Raw genomic sequence first — 22,082 nt, 5'->3', positions numbered from 1 at the left:
TATCAAAAAGCAAGAGAGTTCCAGAAAAACATCTATTTCTGCTTTATTGACTATGCCAAATCCTTTGACTGTGTGGATCACAATAAACTGGAAAATTCTGAAAGAGATGGGAATACCAGACCACCTGACCTGCCTCTTGAAAAGTCTGTATGCAGGTCAGGAAGCAACAGTTAGAACTGGACATGGAACAACAGACTGGTTCCAAATAGGAAAAGGAGAACGTCAAGGCTGTATATTGGCACCCTGCTTATTTAACTTATATGCAGAGTACATCATGAGAAATGCTGGGCTGGAAGAAGCACAAGCTGGAATCAAGATTGCCAGGAGAAATATCAATAACCTCAGATATGCAGATGACACCACCCTTATGGCAGAAAGCAAAGAAGAACTAAAGAGCCTCTTGATGAAAGTGAAAGAGGAGAGTGAAAAAGCTGGCTTAAAGCTCAATATTCAGAAAACTAAGATCATGGCATCTGGTCCCATCACTTCATCACAAATAGATGGGAAAACAGTGGAAACAGTGGCAGACTTTATTTTGGGGGGGCTCCAAAAATCACTGCAGATGGTGACTGCAGCAATGAAATTAAAAGACGCTTACTCCTTGGAAGAAAAGTTATGACCAACCTAGACAGCATATTAAAAAGCAGAAACATTACTTTGCCAACAAAGGTTCCATCTAGTCAAGGCTATGGTTTTTCCAGTAGTCATGTATGGATGTGAGAATTGGACTATAAAGAAAGCTGAGTGCTGAAGAATTGATGCTTTTGACTGTGGTGTTGGAGAAGACTCTTGAGAGTCCCTTGGACTGCAAGGAGATCCAACCAGTCCATCCTAAAGGAAATCAGTCCTGAATATTCATTGGAAGGACTGATGCTGAAGCTGAAACTCCAACACCTTGGCCACCTGATGCAAAGAACTGACTCATTGGAAAAGACCCTGATGCTGGGAAAGATTAAAGGTGGGAGGAGAAGGGGATGGCAGAGGATGAGATGGTTGGATGGCATCACCAACTCAATGGACATGAGTTTAAGTAAACTCTGGGAGTTGGTGATGGAGGCCTGGTGTGCTGCAGTCCATGGGGTCATAAAGAGTTGGACACAACTGAGCGACAGAACTGAAATGAACTGAATTATGTACTCACAGAAACTTACAAAATGGTGCAGAGTGCCATGAACCCTCCACCCAGCTTCCTCCAGTTATGGCATCTCACATGACTACAGTACAATATCAAAACAAAGAAATTGATGTGGGTACAATACTGATAACTACACTACAGATCTCATTCACCTCTCATAGTTTTTGCAAGTACTGATTTGTGTGTATGTGTGTATAACTCTGGAGAAGGCAATGGTACCCCACTCCAGTACTCTTGCCTGGAAAATCCCATGGACGGAGGACCCTGGTAGGCTGCAGTCCACGGGGTCGCTAAGAGTTGGACACAACTGAGCGACTTCACTTTGACTTTTCACTTTCCTGCCTTGGAGGAGGAAATGGCAACTCACTCCAGTGTTCTTGCCTGGAGAATCCCATGGACAGAGGAGCCTGGTGGGCTGTCGTCTATGGGGTCGCACAGAGTCGGACACGACTGAAACGACTTAGCAGCAGTAGCAGGAGTGTATAACTCTACACAGTTTGATCCAGCATACAGATTTGAGTAATCACCATCACAATCAAGATACAGAAGTGTTCCATCTCCACGAAGTAACCCCCTTGTGCTATCATTTCATAGTTCTACCAGTCCTCTCCCCACCCTGTCACTGTCCTTTAGCAGTTAATCATCTGTTCTTCAACTCTATAATTTTGTCTTTTTGCAATGTAATATAATAATACAGTATGTAACATTTGAGACTGGCTTTATTCCCAAAGCACAATGCTCTTGTGACCCATCCAAGTTGTTGCCTGTATTCATTTCTTTTTACTGCTGAGTACTATTCCATCATATGAATGGACTCGACTGTGTTTAACCATCCATCCATTGAAGGACATTTAAGTTATTTATAATTCAGAACTATTATAAATAAAGCTGTGCTGCCATGAACAGTCTTGTACAGGTTTTTGCGTGGACATAAAATTTTTATTTATCTGAGATGAATGTCCAAGAGTACAATCACTGGGTCATGTGGCAAGTGCAAAGTCAGTTTTATAAGAAACTTCCAAACTATTTCCCAGACTGGCTGAAACCTTTTACAGCCCCAGCAGCAGTGTATGAGAGAACACTTTCTGTACACCCACGCCAGCATTTGGCATTACTACTGTTTTTTGTTGCAGCCCTTCTAATGCTTATTCTAATAGATAAATAGTACTAGTATCATTGATACATAGATCGATAGATACAGTCTCATTGTCCTTTTAATTTTCCTTTCTCTAATGGCTAATGATGCTGAACACCTTTTCATGTGCTTACTTTCCATCTGTATATCCTCTTCAGTGAAATGTATCTTCACATCTCTTACCCATTTTTAATTGGACTTTTGGACTTAGTATTGCATTTTGAGAGTTCTTCATTCATTCTAAATATAAGTCCTTTGTCAGACATATGGTTAGCAAATATTTTCACTCAGTCTGTAACCTGTCTTTTCATCCTCTTCACAGAGTTTTTCACAAAAGTTTTTAACTCTGAAGAAATCTAATTGATTGATTTTTTATCTTTAATGATCTGTTGGTGTGATGTCTAAAAACTCTTCACCAAGGCCTAGATCCTAAAGATTTTCTCTTGTGTTTAATTCTATAACTTTTATAGTTTTATGTTTTACATTTAGATCTATGATCCATTTTGAGATAATTGTTACAAGGTGTAAGGTTTAGGTAGAGGTTTATTTTTTGCCTCTGGCTGTGCAACTGATCCAGCACCATGAGATGAAAAGGCTCTTTCCTTTGCTGAACTGCTTCTGTACCTTTGTCAAAGATCAGTTGGGCATATCTGTGTGGGTCTATTTCTGGGTTCTTTATTCTGTTCAATTGACCTATGTATCTATCTCTCCACCAATTCCACATAGTCTTAATTACTTTAGCTATTAAAGTACGTCATAAAATAGAATAGATGCCTTCTACTTTGTTCTTCTTTCTCTAAATTATTTTACCTATTCTAATTCCTTTGATTTTCCAACACACACATCCTGTCCATGTTTTCTTAGATTTATACCTAAGTATTTTAATTTTTTTAGGATAGATTATAAATGGTATTGTGCTCTTAATTTGGGTTTCCATATGCCCATTTCTAGGACACAGAAATAATTTTTGTGCATTGATCTTGTATCCTGTGATCTTGCTGAATTTACTTATTAATTCCAGGAGTTATTTTTTGATTTGGGGGATTTCCTACATGGAGAATCATGTCATCCACAAACAGGGACAGTTTTTATTCTTCCTTTCCTATTTGTATGTCTTTTATTTCTTTTCTCAGAATGGCACTGACTAGGATATCCAGTACTGTGCTGAATAAGACTAGTGACAGCAGAGATCTTTGCCTTGTTCCTATTCTCAGGGAGGAAAGCATTCACTCTTTCACCATTCAGTATGATGTTAACTGTAGATGCTCCTTATCAAGCTGGGGAAATTCCCCTATATTCCTACTTTACTTAGAGTTTTCATCATGAATCTTTGTTGAATTTTGTCAAGTGATTTTCCTGCACCAACTGATATGATTATCTGATTTTTTCCTCCTGTAATCTGTTGATATGGCAGATTACATTAAGTGATTTTTAAACAATGAAGCAGACTTCCATATCTAGAATAAACCCCACTTGGTCACAGTACATAATTCTTTTTATATGCTGCTGGGTTTGTTTTGTTAGCACTTTGTTGAGGATTTTTGTGTCTATGCTCTTGAGGGATACTGGTCTGTAGGTTTTTGGTAGTGTCTGTCTAGTTTTGGTAATCAAGTTGCAATGACCTCGTGAAATGAATAAGAAGGCATTCTCTCCTGTTCTATTTTCTGGAAGAGATTACGTAGAATTGGTGCCTGTTCTTCTTTAATTGTTTAGTGGAAATCTCCAGTGAAACCTTCTAGTCCTAAAGATTTCTTTCTTAGAAGCTTTTAAATTATCAATTAATTTATTCAACAGTTATAGGACTGCCAAGACTACCTATGTCATCTTGGGTCAGTTTTGGTAGTTTGTGATATTCAAGGCAATGGTCCATTTCATCTAAATTATCAAAATGTATGTGCACAGAACTGTTTGTCATATTCTCTTACTATTTTTTAAATAGCTGCAGGATCTGTAGGGATAGCCTCTGATTCCCTAATATTGAAATTTGTGTCTTCTTTTTTAAAAAATAATTTTCAGTCATCTTAAAGATTTATCCATTTTGCTGATCTTTTTAAAGAATTGGTTTTTCATGGATTTTTCTCTGTTGTTTTCTGTGTTCAGTGATTCCTGCTCTTCACTACTTTCTTTATTCTGCTTGTTTTGGTGGGGCGAGGGTCTTTTTCTTTTCTAGTTTCTTGAGGTGGGAGCTTAGATTATTGATTTCAGATCTTTCCTCCATTTTGAATTAAGAATTTAGTGCTACAAACTTCCCTCTCAGCACTACTTTAGCTATGTCCCATAAACTTTTTAATATGTAGTATTTTCATTTTCATTCAGCTTGATGTATTTTTAAAATTTCCTCTGAGACTTCCTCTTTGGCTCATGAATTATTCAGAAGTGTGTTATGTGATTTTGAAGAGTTTGGAGATCTTCCTGTTATCTGTTATTGATTTCTAGTTTGATTGTATTATGGTCAGAGAACATACACTGTATTATTTCCACTCCTTTAAATACATTGAGATTAGTTTTATGACCCAGGGTATGGTCTAACTTGGTGAATGTTTCATGAGTACTTGAAAAAGATATGTTTTAAGCTGTTTTTGAGTAAAGTGTCCTATAAATATTAATTAGAACTGCTTGGCTGATAATGCTGTTCAGTTCTTCTATATCCTTCCTGATATCTAATTTAGTAATTCTTCCAATTCTGAGAGAGATGCCGTAGCTCCCAAGTATTACTATTGTGGATGTGTTTACCTTTAAGTTCTATCAGTTTTTGCTTCATGTACTTTGCAGCTCTGTTGTTTGGTTCACTAATATTTGAGATTGTTATGTTTTCTTGGTATAATGACATTTTTGTCACTGTGTAATGTCTCTATCTCAGGTAATTTTCTTCACTCTCTCATCTACTTTATCTGGTATTATATATAGCTGTTCCTGCTTTTTCAAAGTTAATGTCTGCATGGTTTATCTTTTTCTACCCTTTTACTTTTAATGCATCTATATCAATACATTTGAAGTGAGTTTCTTGTAGATGATAGCACACAGTTGAGTCACATTTTTTATCCACTCTGTTATCTCTATCAATTGGTATATTTAGACCATTTTCAATTAAATAATTATTGATATTAGGTTTGTCAACGAATTCCTCTTTATTTCCTGTTTATCATTCTTTTTCCTTTTTCCTATCTTCCCGTGAGTTACTTGTACATTTCTTTATAGACTTTTTGAGTATATATCATTGTATAGTTTTTTTATTACTTTTTAGTTTTTTAGTGGTTTGGGTTTGCTTTTTTTTAGCTATTACAATATACATATGGAACTTATCAATGACTACTAGTATCAATGTTTTCCCATTTCAAGAGAAGTGTTCTTTTGCTTGCAAAAGCTTTTAAATTTAATTAGATTCCATTTGTTTATTTTATTTTTATCCTCTTTAGGAGGTGGATCAAAAAAGATCTTGCTGTGATTTATGTCAAAAAGTGTTCTGTTTTCCTCTAAGAGTTTTATAGTGTCTGGTCTTACATTTAGATCTTTGATCCATTTTGAATTTATTTTTGTGTATAGTGTTAGGGAGTGTTCTAATTTCATTCTTTTGCATGCAGCTGTCCAGTTTTGCCAGCACCACTTATTGAAGAGGCTGTCTTTTCTCCAATGTATATTCTTGCCTCCTTGTCAAAGATAAGGTAGTCACATGTGTGTGGATTTATCTCTGGGCTTTCTATCCTATTCCATTTATCTATATTTCTGTTTTGGGGCCAGTACCTTTGGTAGCTTTGTAGTGAAGTCTGAAGTCAAGAGGCCTAATTCCTCTACGTTTGGAGAAAACCATACTTCAAAAAGATATATGCACACAGCATTCATTGTAGCACTATTTACAATAGCCAGGACATGTAAGCAATCTAAATGCTCATGGACAGAGGAATGGATAAAGAAGATGTGGGACACATATACAATGAAATAATACTCAGCCATAAAAAAGAATAAAATAATGGCATTTGCAGCAACATGGACAGACCTAGTGATTGTCACACTGAGTGAAGTAAGTCAGACACTGAAAGATAAATATCATATATCACTTATACGTGGAAAAATAAAAGGCTACAAATGAACTTACCTACAAAACAGAAATAGAGCTGCAGATGTAAAAACAAAAACTTATGGTTACCAGGAGGTAGGTAATATGGGGAGCAGAGGGTAAATCAGGAGATTGCGATTGACATATACACAATACTTATAGATAATAAGGACCTACTATATAGCACAGGGAACTCTACTCAATACTCTGTAATGGCCTACATGGTGAAAGAATCTAAAAAAGAGTGGACACACACACACACATATATGTATATATAAATAAGATGGAGAAGGCAATGGCACCCCACTCCAGTACTCTTGCCTGGAAAATCCCATGAACGGAGGAGCCTGGTAGGCTGCAGTCCATGAGGTGGCTAAGAGTCAGACACGACTGAGTGACTTCACTTTGACTTTTCGCTTTCATGCATTGGAGAAGGAAATGGCAACCCACTCCAGTGTTCTTGCCTGGAGAATCCCAGGGACGGGGGAGCCTGGTGGGCTGCCGTCTATGGGGTCACACAGAGTCGGACACGACTGAAGGGACTTAGCATAGCATAGCATAAATAAGACACATTTCTGTACACCTGAAACTAATACCTAACACAACACTGTAAATCAACTATACTCTAATAAATCTTTAAAAAGTTAATTAAGGATAAAGACAGTCTATTAAACAAACTCCTGTTTTTACCCATCCACTGTTTTCTGTTCTTTTCCCTCTTTCTATAGTCCCAGGCCTCCTCCCTGTTATCATTTACTTTTCTGTTTAGAGAATTTTCTTTAGCCATAACTTATTTAAGGATGACAAATTTTCTTTCTTTTCCTTCATCTGAGAATGTTTTTATTTTCTTTTTATTCCTGAAGGATATTTTCACTAGATGTAGAACTTGGAGTGAATAGTCTTTTTTGTTCAGCACTTGAAAATGCTGTGCACTTCCTTCTGAACTCTATGATTTCATATTAGAAATCCACTGTCTTTCAAATCATTCTTCCGCTATGGGTAATATGTTGCTTCTCACTCACTGCTTTTTGTCTAAAGACAAAAAAGTTTTTAGAAGTTTGGTTATGCTGTGTCTTGGGATAGATTTCTTTGAGTTTATCCTGTTTGAGTATTGCTCAGCTTCTTGATTCTAATGGCTTATCCCTTTGCCCAATTTGGGGAAGTTTTCAACCCTTATTTCTTCAAATACTTCTTATTTCTATAGTTTTCTCTTCTCCTTCTGCTACCCCAATGATACAAATGTTAGACCTAATGTTATTGTACCAAAGGTCTCTGAGGCTCTGTTCTTTTTTTTTTTCAAGACTAGCTTCCATCTGTTGGCTGGACAACAGACAGACAGGGTACCCTAAGTTTTATTGATCTCTCTTCAACTTCATTGATTCTTCCCTCTGTCATTTCCATTATTAAGCTTATCCAGTGTACTTAATATGGTGATTTATTTTTAAGTTCTATAATTTTCATTTTTTAATATCTCTTTTTTTTGCTGAGATTTTCTAATTTTTTTTATTTGTTTCCGGAGTGTTTGCAATTGTTTATTAAAGCATTTTTCTGATGGCTGCTTCAAAATCTTTGGCAAGTAATTCCAACATTTTAGTCTTCCCAGTGTTGGTGTCTGTTGATTTTTTCATTGAAGTTCTAATTTTCCTGGTTCTTGGCATGACAAGTCACTTTTTATTGTATCTGAGGCATTTGAGCTATTATAAGACTGTATCCTATTTACATTTAGCAGGCACTAACCCTATTTAGATTAAGCATGCAGATCCTGGGCTAATTTGTGGGCTATACGATGCTAGCAACAGTTAAGTATCCAGAGCCCATGCAGTGCTAGTCTGGTCTTCATTTGTGTTACCTAGAGGTCACTCTGAATACCTACATAGCATTTCATACTGTAGTTTATTTTTTCAAACTTTCTGGAACATTAATTCTAGTCAGATTCATGTATGTATTGGTCAGGATTTTGCTCAAGATCTCCTATATGAATCCCTTTCTCTAGCTCTCTCTTCTTCAAGATCCTCCCCACTATCTAGTGGAGAGGGTGAGAGGTGTCACCTACCACTGCTGAGCCCAGGGCAGGGGTAACAGTCCAGACTTTCCATCTGGTATCCACTGACAACATGCCACTAGGGAAGGAGCCAAATGCCCCAGAAACAATTTGCTATCTGTACTTTAAGCCACATACTTGATGGCTCAACAACCTCCATTTATTACCTCTCACTTCTCTTAAGTCAGAAGTCCAGGTCAGCTCAATTAGATTCTCTGCTCAGGGTCTCACAAGGCTAATATCAAGAATCCAACCAGGTTGGACTCTTATTTGGAGACTTGGGAGGACAATCCACTTCCAAGCTCATTCAGGTTGTTGGCAGAATCCATTATTTGCAGCAGTGGGTCTGAGGTCTCCATTTCCTGGCTGGCTGCCAGCAAAGGTTTGCTCTCTGCTCCAGCAAAGTGGCCTACATTCCTTTTCATGTGACCACTCCACCTACCAAGTCACAACTTCTCAAGTTTTCCATCTTTCTGCCTCTTCTTTCACTTGACAGAGAAATCTCTCTGCTTCTAATGGCTCAAATGCTACAGTTAGGCCCACTTGGATCCCTCTCTTTCGGTAAGTCAATGGCACCATATAACATAACACAACTACTAGAATGATTGTTGTTGTTCAGTCGCTAAGTCGTGCCCGATTCTTTGTGACCCCATGAACTGCAGCACACCAGACTTCCCTGTCTTTCACTACTGGGATGACAGCTCATCACATTCATGGGTTCTGGAGATTCTGGAGTGGAATTTGGGGATCATTCCTAGAAATTCTGCCCACCTTACTACCACTGGGTAGAAGACAGTGTTTACTTCAGGGTTCAGTAGTCCAGAGTTCTTGCAATTAGAACGTATTAATTCTAATGGGCTCACAAAGAGCATTGTTTGCATATTTCTGTGTTGTTTTTGTATTTGTAGTACACTTTTTAAAAAAACAATTTCCAGCATGATTATGTTTCTTTATGTATTCATAAAGGTACTTTAGAAATAACAGTATTTTCAAATGTAGAACTTCAGCTCACAGGCTACCAAGCCATGGGCTTGAGAAAAGATACTGAAGAGAACAATACAATCAGTTCCACTGTACAAAAGGAGTGCCCAGGCTTTTTCAGGCAGCAAATCACCTGAACTTTAAAAAATATTCCAAGGCTCCTATACCAACTGCGGCCCGCTCCAAACTCCTGACGATACAGTGTGCCCGGAGCAGTGCCAGACTGGAGACTGACTGGTTTACGGTCCTGTATGGGACCCCCCCCAGTTCCCAAGTTTAAGTGTCCGGTAATGATCACAGCAATATCTTACATGGTTTAGGTTCTGATCGGTTAGAAAGCTAGGGGTTGAATTTGATATTTGGCAAAACTAATACAGTTATGTAAAGTTTAAAAATAAAATAAAATTAAAAAAAAAAAAAAGGAAACACATGATTTCAAAGTCCCTTTCCAACCTCAAATTCGATAATCCTGTCATTAAGAAAATAAGACTCCATTATGCATAATCACAAAGATCAACTGGGTCAGGGGACTGCTCTCCCTGAGTCACAAGACATCGCTTCACACACACACACACACACACACACACTTCCTGTGCTGCAACAGTGACAAAGGCTGAGGAATATGCCAACTGGTGTGGCTTTTACTGGTAACACATTTGTCTTCAATTACTCCAGACCCTTCCTGGAGTACCATTTCTCGGAACAGCATCTAACAGGCTCCAGTTGTCAGTTTTAAGATTTTGTTCTCTAAAAGAAAACTACATGTTCAAAGTTTCAACAAAAATCTGAGTTGGAACTGGTTGTGTGCAAGGCCTCCATGGATGGGGAACAACTAGGCAGTCACACATCTGGGTTATTTAGCATTCTTAGAAAAGACCACAAAGCTCCTTCTGAAAAGCATATCCTGAACACCGCAAAATAACAAGCTTCTTTACAAACGAGTAAAATGAAATATTTTCCTGAATTGCCTTACTTTCAGAATTCATAGGAAAAGAGAGTACCAGCCCAGAAATCCAGGCAAAGGTTGTTCTTTTGAGCTGAAGTAGCTGATTTCTTAAGAGAATCATTTAAAATGCAGAAAGCAAGTTCACAGCCACAATTCTGAATATAGAATAGCAACCTGGAAATCTCTACTTGATGTCACTTGTTGTAAAGTAACTCTGTAATTTTTTTAACTCAAGAATGGCAGAGTAACTGAGAGGTTTCTCTCAGAGTGGTACAAACGTGCACTTCCCTGGGCACTTGGGGAAGGCAGGATGCAGTGGGTAATAATGGTGAGGGGTTTAACGCCACCAGGATAACTCGGACACCCAGATAAGGCTGCCTGCTTGAGTTCAGGTTCCAAAGTTCTCTATTCCTCACTAGCTTGGAACTCTTTTAACCTTAAGATGCCTCAGTTATCTCTTCTAAAAAATGAGCATGATTAAAAAAAAACTGGTACCTATGTCATAGGGAGGTGTTAAGAATTTAATGATATATAAAGCATGTAAAGGGCTTGAATTTTGTTTAAAGTATCATTAATATTAATTTCTCACTTTGATACTAATTTCTCATTTAAAGGCTTGCTTCTCTGCAATCACCCTCTTTGTTTTTTCAGTCTTTTAATTTTACTGAGGCTTTCAATGGCTAAGTCAAAGATCTCTCTTGGTAAATGTCACAGTGCATTTGAAAATATCTTTCGATATTGATTTCTAACATAATTCGACAGTGATAAGAGAACAGTCTCTGTATGATTTCAATACCTTTAGACCATTACATTTTTGTACCTTGTTCTATGTCCTTGGATATGTTCCAATGTCTCCTAGTTTACAGTCTATGGGAACTTGAATAGAATTTGTATCCTACTATTGTGTGAAAATTGTATAAATCTTAATTATGTTGAATTGGTTCAGATTGCTTTTCAGGTCTACTATATCCTGCTGCTGCTGCTGCTAAGTCACTTCAGTCATGTCCGACTCTGTGCGACCCCACAGACAGCAGCCCATCAGGCTCCCCCATCCCTGGGATTCTCCAGGCAAGAACACTGGAGTGAGTTGCCATTTCCTCCTCCAAGGCAGGAAAGTGAAAAGTGAAAGTGAAGTCGCTCAGTCGTGTCTGACTCTTTGCAACCCCATGGACTGCAGCCTACCAGGCTCCTCTGTCCATGGGATTTTCCAGGCAAGAGTACTGGAGTGGGGTGCCATCGCCTACTATATCCTACTTCTCTGTATATTCATTCTGTTAATTCTTAAGAGTTTGATATTGAAACTCCAACTGAAAATCTTCATTTATCTACCTAAAAAAATAATTGCAATATATAGTTGAACTATATGTAACCTTGTTCTGTGTTTTCCAAATCTCCTGTAAATGTTTCAACATACTTTCATAATTTAAAATAATTAAAATAAAAAAAATCATGTAAAGGGCTTAGCCTCCTTCCTGCTTGGTGTAAGTGTTCAACAAATTTTAGTCCTTGCATGCAGATAGACATGGGCAAGATTATATACACAGAGCTAGGCAGCCAGCGAGCCTGAAAGAGAAGACAGTCATCATTATTCCATAAAGTAACCCAGCAATCAGGGCCAAAAGATAACTGTAGGTTCATTTAGCGTGTTGCAACAGAGCCGCCTGATGAGTCTAGTCAAAACCTTCTCAAGTGGCATTTTAATCAGGCCCATCTTTTCAGAACAATGTCTAACATATGCTCTCCAGAGTACAGAATGACCAAAGGCCAGGTAACAGGAGCTAACACTGTCCTCCTGAGGAAGAAGCTTCCTAGTAATACATTGTTTCATTTCACGTGTCTCCTTTGTGCTCACAGTCTCTGGTCCCGGCCCATTGCAGATTGCCAGTAAAGGGTCCTTGAGGAGTATGGCAGATTCCCCACACCCAAGGACATCACCATGATGCATTGTGAGCAGGAGGAGGCTGTGCACGCTAGGAAACACACCTGGAAAATTCCCGCCACCTTTCTAAGAGAGGTGAGTACCTTGAAGACAATATTCTAGAGACCTCACAAAATCAATGGCCCTTGGGGTGAAAAAGAAAAATGTGATCAAAGAGATCTACTTCAGGGTTTCTGATATAGAATAGCAACTTGGAAATCTCTCCTTTATGCCACTTGTTGAAGTAAATGTGTGTGTTTTCTGAAATCAAGACAAGCAGAGTAAATATAAGCTTTGCCTCAGACTGGTGCAAACATGCAAAAGCCTCACCTTCCACCTCATCGATGAAAAAAAAATAATAACCATGTTCACCAACCACTTCACCCAAGTACAAAAAAGACTCTGGATACACCAGAGAGAGAGGAAACACCTAGCAGATGAAAGCTGGGGCAACGGGAAACCGAGCTGAAAACTGTTACACTCAGCATAAGACCTACAGCTACAAGTAAACACACCTCAGCCTTCGACAGGGGGGCCTGCGGCTGCGGCAGCGTGTGCTTCTAGCTCACACATCCACCAACAGGCAGGGAGAGTGCACACTTCCTCACACACACACACACACACACACACACACAGTGACTTAAAGATCAACAATCACCTTCTTTTAACCCCTGCTGCAGCTTCCTGCTTTCTACTTGAGAGCCTGGGTCCCACTGCCCTTCACCTAAGGTCACCCCCTAAAACAAGCCAACCCTGCTTGGGGACCCAAGCCATGGGTTCAAGGCCTCTGCCTTTTGAGAGTCCTTTTGCCAGTTGTGAAAAAATGTCTGTCTGTGGATACATGTCAGGAGAATTCAGGAAAAGGCTGCTAAGAAGATTTTTGCTGGACTCAAATCCACTGTTGTCTGGCTCTGATGTAAGGTTCCAAAAAGGGGGACACTGGTCAGTAAATCCACCATGGGGGAAATGAACCCCTACGAAAGAGCCCACATCTGCCTCTCATGGGTGGCTATATTTCTCTTCCATTTCAGGTCTCAGGAGGGCAGCCGTATTTTTAAAAAATAAATAACTATGAGGATTTCATCCGTGTCTCTTACCATTATATCTCATATTACAGTCTATTGTGGTCTGTGAAGACAAAATATCCAAAACTTGGAAATGAAACCAAAAATGATCATTGTGTGAACTTTTAATGTCATGCTGATGTATTTTCTAATAAGTGTGACCCTGCCGAAGGGGTTATCTTATTCTCTCTGAAAATATATCCTAATTTAACTCACACTTTATTAGGGTACTTTACAATTCTATAAAATTCCTGGGGTAACATAGAAAAACAGTAAGATACGCCATTTTCTTTTTTTCTTTTCTGATAGAGATGATAACCCCAGAGGTTAAGATTTTATTGTTCTCTTCAGGTATACACTGCTCTATTTAACATGAATAACCAGCAAGGACCTACTGTATAGCATATGGAACTCTGCCCAATGTTATGTGGCAGCCTGGATGGAAGGGGAGTTTGGGGAAGAATGGACACATGTGTATGTATGGCTGAGTCCCTTCATTGTTCACCTGAAACCATCACAACATTGTTAATTGGCTATACCCCAATACAAAATAAAAACATTTAAACAAACAAACAGAAAAAGATTTTATTGTCCTCTGAGACATGGGCTTCCCTGGTGGCTCAGCAATAAAGAAGCCTCCCAATGCAGAAGTCATGGATTCGATCCTTGGGTCAGGAAGATCCCCTGGCAGAGGACTTGGCAACCTACTCCAGTATTCTTGCCTGGGAAATGCCATGGGCAGAGGAGCTTGACAGGCTCCAGTCCATAGGGTCGCAGGAGTCGGATACAACTGTGTGACTAAACGACAAAAAACGCATGAACCCATTTTGATCTTCTTTTTTTAACTTTATTGAAGTATAGTTGATTTATAATGTTGTTTTTGCTTTGATTTTCTTTGAATATTCCTTTTCTCATGGACTTTTTCATCAGTTCCCCACATCCTCAGAGTCAGTTTTGTTATTCTGCTAGTTCTTTCATTAAATGAGTTCAGTAAAACTTTGACACATGCTCTCTACTGGCATGTTTTTGACAATCTAAGAAGGAGTCTTTGATAGTTCATGGACCCAACAATCAAATCGTCCCTAGGAGATTGAGTTCTGTGCTTAAGGACCCTTCAGCAGTCAAACTCAAAGGTCAACTACATGAAGACCACCAGACTCAGGCACAAATGAGGCCCCAGATCCCCGCCTCATAGAGGCCACAGATTTAAACAGAAAAACAAATATGTTGAAAGTGAGGGAGGGCAGCAATTCCACTCCTACATGTATATACATTAGAGAAATGAGTGCCTGTCTCCACAAAACACTCAAACTGGAAACAACCCAATGTGCATGTATAAGAGAATGGATAAACAAATTACAGCATACTCATAAAATGGGATACCATACAGCAAGAACAGCTGATATGCACAACATTTTGTTGTGTGAAAGTAGCCATATATACAAGAGTACATATTGCATGATTCTATTAAATGAAATTCAAGTATAGGCAAAACTAATCTATGATGACAGATTACTTATGAGAAGGGGAATGACTGGGAAATGGCATGATGGAACTTTCTAGAGAGATAGAAATAAAAGTCATCTGGATGATGGTTATAGAGTCATGCACTTATATAAAAAAATCAAACTGTACAATTAGGACAGCATTTTAGTCTATGTAAACTGCATCTTGAAAAATGAATAAAATTTTTTTAAAGAGAAGGGATCAAGAAAAATGTACTCTGAAAGAAGTAGGTGAGGAGAGAGGTGGGGAGAAGAAAGGGAAGAGGGATTCTAAAAGACTCTTCTTCCACATGTACAGTAAATCAACTAAATAAGAACTAACTAAATAAAAGCAAAAGAGGAACAAACCCAAAAGGCCATGGGGCCTGGTTGGGTACACTGATGGGCACCAAGAAATAGCCCAAGAGCTGGAGAAGCCCAGATAACTTTGTGTTTTGTTTCGTTTTTAATTTTATCATTGCAAACCAGGCATCTTCTTAATGCTGGAGTGGTCAGACTGCCAGGTATTTTTCCTTGAAGAAATTGAGACAATACAGAGTTGAGAGTGGATACTGAATCCCCACACTTTAGGGGAGCAGGTTCAACTGGGACACTGATTAAGGATCTGATAAATGAATCAAGAAAACACTTAAGATAAGCTCTCCAATGATGGTTACATTGGCATAAGGCACACAACTAAACAACGGGATACCACAAGATTACTCAATTCTCTGTGGGGAAAAATGATTCTTAAGCTAAATAAGGCATGTGTAAACCTACTTTCAAAACTTTGAACTTATGCCAATATGATTATTACTACCTAAAGATGTATTTTCAGCTTCCAGAACTCTCTATGGCAGTGTTCTTTATTGTTCAGCTCTGCTGCATCCACCCACCGGATTTTCAATAATAGGCCTAAAACATTCCCAGTGGGTGAAGACTTGAAAATAGAATCAGCCATCTGAAAGAAGCGAAGTTTCTTTTTCTGCCAAATGTAACAGCCACAAGTGGTGCGGCCCCAGCCGCTCCTGCCACATCCTCTCTGGCACAGGTGGACCAAGCGCCTCCCAAGCATGCGGCTTCCCCTCCCTGGAGGTGCTCAAGCTAAGGTGAGACAAGTGTCAGGCAAGGGCAGGGGCTTTCAGGCCAAGGCCAGGGGAGACAGTCCCTTCCACCACCAGCAGCAGGGACAGCAGGTGTTGGTAGGTGGCCGGCCACATGCTAAGTGACTTTGGCGCATGGTCTCCATGAATCCTCAGAGGGCCCTGACGAGGTGGCCAGGCTCAGGAGGGAGCGAAAAACAGATGGCACACTCGGATTAGGTAATCTGCAATGGGAGGCATAAAGAGACTTTTACAAAGTAGGTGAAGGAGAGAGACACTCCGAGGCAGGAGCTGAGGGCTAGAAACAAAGGAGCCCCAGGTCTGCTGAGATGATGCAGGGAAAGGAATGTAGAAAAACGATTTGGTGGGAGCAGCCACCATCTTGCAGAAGGACACAGCCAAACACAGGCCAGCCTGGGGCAGGGAGCCAGCAGGATAAGCCCTGATGTCGCTGGCCTCCCCTCTGCCTCAGACATCTCCCACAAGCCTCCCCCTGAGACAGAGCCCATGGGCCATGCTGGCCTGGCCCAAGGCCCAGCAGGTGCAGAGGGGCAGACAGAGGCCCTGGCAGGGGAGCAGGATCTCAGTGACGAGCTCCTGCTCCCCAGCACCCCTGGGGCTCTTCTCGAGCATGCCCTCCTTGCCCTGGTGCCCACTAGCTTCCACAAACACTTATGATGCCCCACTATCCCTGAGCAAAGGCTAAGTTCAAAGTTTCTGAGTCTGTAGATTAGTGGTTTGGAATATGCCAAGGACACAGTAAGGGGCTTCCCTGGTAGTTCAGATGGTAAAGAATTGGCCTACAATGACCCAGAAGACCCAGGTTGATCCCTGGGTTGGGAAGATCCCCTGGAAAAGGGAATGGCTACCCACTCCAGTCTTTTTGTCTGGAGAATCCCATGGACAGACAAGCCTGGCGGGCTACAGTTCATAGGGTCACAAAGAGTTGGACATGATTGAGCAACTGAAAGAAAGAAAGAACACAGTAAAGGCTCTCAAAACAGGGCCCATCTTCTAAACTAGACCTGGAGTCCCTTCTTCCCATGGTCCTCCCCTCCTTCCCCTGGTCCTCCCCTCCTTCCCCTGATCCTCCCCTCCTTCCCCTGATCCTCCCCTCCTTCCCGTGATCCTCCCCTCCTTCCCGTGGTCCTCCCCTCCTTCCCATGATCCTCCCCCCTTCCCCTGGTTCTCCCCTCCTTCCCATGGTTCTCCTCTGTCACTCCTTCCTCCTCCATCTTCATGCCAAGCTTTGTCTCTTTTATCCAAAAAAGTTCCCCTTTCAACTCAGAATTTGGCTCAATGCTAAGGATGGTCCTTGCCCCAAAATTGGGGTTTAGCTGGGAAGGGCAAAAGAATTCACCCTCGTTCACTCATCAATAGACTCAACCCCTGGGGCCCAGATGTGAAGCTGTTCTTGTCTTAAAATGGAAGAGAGAGGGCTGCCAGGTCCTACCATAGTCCAAGAAAAAAAGTCTATCCTCCCACACTGTTCAGAGCAAGCAAGGCTTATCAGCCTGGAACCCACCAAGCTCTCCCCAACTTTCTGCACACCAAGGAGAAAGAGCACGAGAGAGGTTAGTAGGATCCTCTGAGGCAAGATCTTGAACAAAGATGAACCTGGGTTTCCATTTGTTCTACACTGGGGTGGGGGGTGGGGGCGGGGGTTACTGATAGAGGGCCCAGGCAGTGAAGCCTGGAGCACCTCACTGTGCTTCCTCAACAACTCCTCCCATGTCGCTCACGTGGCTCTTTGATGGGGGCACCTGCTTCTCTGGGCTCAGCATCCCCCACACCACCTGCCTCCCGATGGCCCCAGGTCTCAGGCATGGTCTGGTGCCACCGGAACTACAACAGGGGCCCTGGGGACTCCTGCATGCCACCCTCCCTACCAAGAACAGGCCTGTCTAGCCCAGCACTGGGCGGGAAAGTTACGGTCCAAGGACTTTTTAGACCTACATGGTATTTCCCACTGGGATCAGCCCGCAGGTGATCCATTTTTAAAGCTAATTCCAACTATTATTTACAATTGCATGGTATGAACTTTCTCAACATGACTGAGTTATACAATACATTTTTCGTAATTAACCCTTCAGCAAAGGCCATCATTTTCAAAACCTTACTGGAAAAAAAAAAAAAGATTTTACTCAATGCTTCATAACCACAAAGGGGGAAAGGAAAATAACATTGTTCCTATCAAAACAGCAATATGATGTAAAGATGGAAACGTGGCACAACTGGAATTCTGCCTTTAGTTTGCTACTTGATTTAAGTGGTCAAAACTGAGTTTCACCTTCATTTCGGATGGGACAGAAAAAGGCAAGAGTCTGAAACTATCAGAGCATACACACAATTAAAAGTAAAACAAGTAAAGCAAGTAGACAAACTTTACATTTTTCTAGCTTGTCTAAGTGATACAGTTTGGAAAGTGAACATCCTGGGCCTTAAAGAAGGTGAATTCAAAACAAGTATCCCCCGATATCAAGGGCCAAGCTCTATGTGCTCTTCTCAACAGCACATGAGATGTCAAGCTGTCAACTCCTCCCCTGGGAGGGTCCCAGGAAATTCCTCCTCAAGTGCCCCCACACCTTTGGCCAGTAGAACCCACATAGGAGACAGGAAAAGGGGTTTTCACTTTGTACTCACTCTTACAAAGTTGTCAGGGAACAAACCTCTCCTGCCATTGATCTGTCCCTCCCACCAGCCTCCATCCTCCTTCCTGATGTTGGTGATGATCTCACCCACGGTGATCGTCAGCTCATCGTCGTGCTGGGCCTGGTAGTCAAACTCCACTATGGCCTCCACTGGAAGGAACAGGGACCAAAAAAGAAGAAGAGCACTTTAGATCGGATGTTGGAGAAATCCGAAGCCAGCAGCACTGGACAGTCAGGGAAGTCCTATTAAAGGGGCTTCCCCTCTACCGATACTTAAAATAACAGGGCCACCCACAGCAGCCCGACTTTGGTTAACCCGAGGCCTGTAGCACAGAAGCCACAAAGTGCTGGTCCGTGGTCAGGCACCAGCAGAGTGACCTACAGGTCTCAGGACCAGCGGGGGCTTCAGAGGGGAAACACACAATGACAGAAGGAAGACAACCCTGGTGCACCACCCTGCCCCCAGACGCAGCCCAGCACCATTTCCCCAGGCGCAGAGACTGCGGGCCACAGCAGTTGCAAGTCTGGCTCTCGGGTGCCCCCTCTCTCATCAAGACTAGGTGAGGCTAACCTCCCAGCCTGAACTGTGCAAAATGTGGGTGATGATCATTCCCATGCTACGGAGATAATGCCTGCCTCTCACCAATAAGAAGATGGCAGCTTAAGCAGCAATACCATTTGCAACTGTTCTCCCAGCCCACAGTGATTTGTACACACAGTAATAAGTGCAGGCAAAAAATGAGGCAGAGAGGTCTTCTGGTACCCATGCAAATTAACAGAGCCAATCAACCCAGAGGTTGACTAATTTATCCACACACAGATTAAACAGTTCATCTGCTCTTCAGGGTTCACCTCATGCCCACCTCAGTCTCCTGTCCTTTGCCTTTTTTACTTGCAGCTTGATCTGAATGAATGAATAAATGGATGGATAGACAGATGAACAAAGGGTGAATGAATAAATACAAGGGTAGTAAAAATTAGGTGAAATCACAAGTGGTAAATTAGCAACTTAGAAATTACAGTAAAAGAATAGAAGAGGGACTTTGGTGGTTCACTGGCTAAGACTCTATACTCCCAATGCAGGGGGCCTAGACTCTAGCCCTGGTCAGGGAACTAGAGCCTGCATGCTGCAACTAAGACCCAGCATAGCCAAATAAATAAATAAAAATAAATATATTTTTTTAAAAAAGAGTGGAACATATGTACACCTATGGCTGATTCATGTTGATGTTTGACAGAAAACAACAAAAATCTGTAAAGCAATTACCCTTCAATTAAAAAATAAATAAATTTTTTAAAAAAGAAAAAAAAAGAATGGAAAAGTTAAATGAGCTCTGTAAGGAACCCATATATAAAAATGAACTCAAAATGGATCATTGGTCTAAATGTAAGAACTAAAACCATAACATTTTTATAAGAAAGCACAGGAGAAAATCTTAGTGATCTTGGGTTTGGCAAAGATTTCTTCAATAGAATACCAAAAAAAGCGCAAATGACTTTTACAAGTTTAATATAAAGCGGTAGGTTTTCCAGGAAAAAGACTGGTAGGTGAATGGGCTCCTTGTCAAATACATTTTGCATATACATCCATTGGGGATAAATTCCTAAAGTGTTTGCAGATGAAACAAGCCCATCCACCCAGACTGGTGTGCCTCATCTCATCCACTTGCAATATCAGCTAAGCCAGACAGTTCATAAGCAACTCAAAGCAGAATTTCCTTTCCTAGATTATTTTTTCATTCCAAAATTAGCTGGCTGACTGTGCTGTCATAAATCTGCCCAGGTTGAAGTTGAGCTGTGAACCATTTTCATCACTTATCAACAGAAAGGAAAAGTGTAAGAGCATAAACAAGGCAACCTTTTCAGATTTCTCCTGGTTCCTGACAAATACAAAGGCAGAAACACTCCAATTTTCTTGTATCGTATGCTCACACCAGCAGTTAAAATGAGCCATCATAACAATCAGAACCAGGTCGATCAAAAAGCAGCTTTCTTCAAATTACCTAGACAAGGATCTATTGAAGCTGTGCTATCAGAACTGAGAGTACAGTAACCACTGTTTATGCCCCAGACACTTTTCCTGCATTATCTCACTTAATCCTCTGATGCCCATCTTCCCAATTAAAGAACCTGAAGCTTAGCAAAGTAGTTAAGCTTATTTTCTGAGCCAGTGCTCTCCAAACTGAGATGCACTCACTACTTGAGGAATTAGTTGACAAGATGAAAAAAAAATGAGTTCATTCATTTTTTAATTTTAGAAAGAGAAAAATTCAACATCTCTAACATTCCATTTGCAGACTGACACTGGCTCCTTCATCCAGCCTCTAGGTCAGGCAGTCAGGGATGCTCCAAGGGCACAGAGCAGTCTGCAGGACAGCTGTGTCCCTTGACAAGAGCGGCTGCCAGAGTCAGCACCAGCTTTCAGCTTCACGGGCACCCCACAGTTCTGAGAGGCCTCTTGGTAGAGCCTCTGTATGACTATAACCCCTTTTAACTAAAATCACCCTCACTAAATGGATGAGAGGCTTGAGAAGAGTTTGTAAGAAAATAGGGGATGGAGATAATATTTGACACACAACCATGTCAACAAACAAATGTGGAGGTGTTGACACTTCAGCCCCTAGGTGGGAGCTCTTTGTCAGCCATGTTAGGAGGCGAAGACAAGGACCAGCCAATCACCACAACATGCTCCAAGTTATCATGACAATTTGTAATTCGGGTTTTCTCCTACTCTTGATACAGGTTTAAGTTACCTAATTATAATATGGAACTATTGGGATTAGCAAGTTATTTAAAATGATGTACCTGAGCCATGAAGACAAATGTCTTCACTTTTTACCAATGTCTAAAATCATACAATAGTCAGTCTTATGTTTTCCAAAAGTTCATTAAACCTAATAATAAATGTTTAGAAGCTCCTTTGGGGTTGTCTTAATCAACAAGTACACCAATATATTTATACATAATCTATAAATAAATACATATATGGAGATAGTAATTTTTTAAATAACAGGTATTATTCTTTTTCACAAGAACAGGATTAGAACACTGACCTAGGCTCCACAAGGCTGATCCTACTGCAGTACTTACAGATTAAAACTCATGGTTTTTTTTCCTTTAATTTTTTGATGCAGATCATTTTTAAAGTCTTTATTAAATTTATTACAATATTGCTTCTGTTTTATGTTTTGGGGTTGTTGGCCATGAGGCATGTGAGTTCTTAGCTCCCTGACCAGGGATCAAATCCTCACCCTCTGCAGTGGAAAGCAAAGTCTTAACCACTGGACCACCAGGGAAGTTCCCACTCATAGCTTTTCTGATGGGGACAGAGTATCGCCCAAAGCGGAGTTGGGGGGAAGCAACACATGGGACCTGCCTGATGTAGAGGGGAAGGAAGCTGCTCAAGGGTCCATCTTGATGCTAAATTGAATTGGTGTGTACTTTGGGGAACTCAGAACCCCATCAACTTCGAGAACACAACTGTGCTTCTTCTTTCTTAAACAGCAAGTCTCATTTTCTGCCTTCTCTACACTGGCTTTATCAAGGTAAAGCTGGAAGAGGACAAAGGGA

General features: G+C 40.8%; 1 protein-coding gene across 7 annotated transcripts in view; it reads right to left on the bottom strand.

Annotated features, from left to right (window-relative positions):
• The window catches only part of SH3KBP1 (SH3 domain containing kinase binding protein 1), a 336,262-nt gene that overhangs the window by 275,537 nt on the left and 38,643 nt on the right, over window positions 1-22,082 (bottom strand). For 4 of the 7 annotated variants that reach the window (XM_055565558.1, XM_055565557.1, XM_055565560.1 and 1 more), the window contains one exon: window positions 18,531-18,662. In XM_055565558.1, the coding sequence (XP_055421533.1) occupies window positions 18,531-18,569 (39 nt within the window). In that variant the 5' untranslated portion in view covers window positions 18,570-18,662. Of the gene's footprint in view, window positions 1-18,504; window positions 18,663-22,082 lie in introns of all 7 variants that reach the window. The other 3 variants (XM_055565562.1, XM_055565556.1, XM_055565561.1) reach the window with 1 other exon arrangement.

This window comes from Bubalus kerabau, chromosome X (genome assembly GCF_029407905.1).
Source record: "Bubalus kerabau isolate K-KA32 ecotype Philippines breed swamp buffalo chromosome X, PCC_UOA_SB_1v2, whole genome shotgun sequence".
NCBI classification, from domain to species: domain Eukaryota; kingdom Metazoa; phylum Chordata; class Mammalia; order Artiodactyla; family Bovidae; genus Bubalus; species Bubalus kerabau.
Note: the sequence above shows the minus strand (reverse complement) of the source record. Positions and strands in the feature narration are given on the sequence as shown.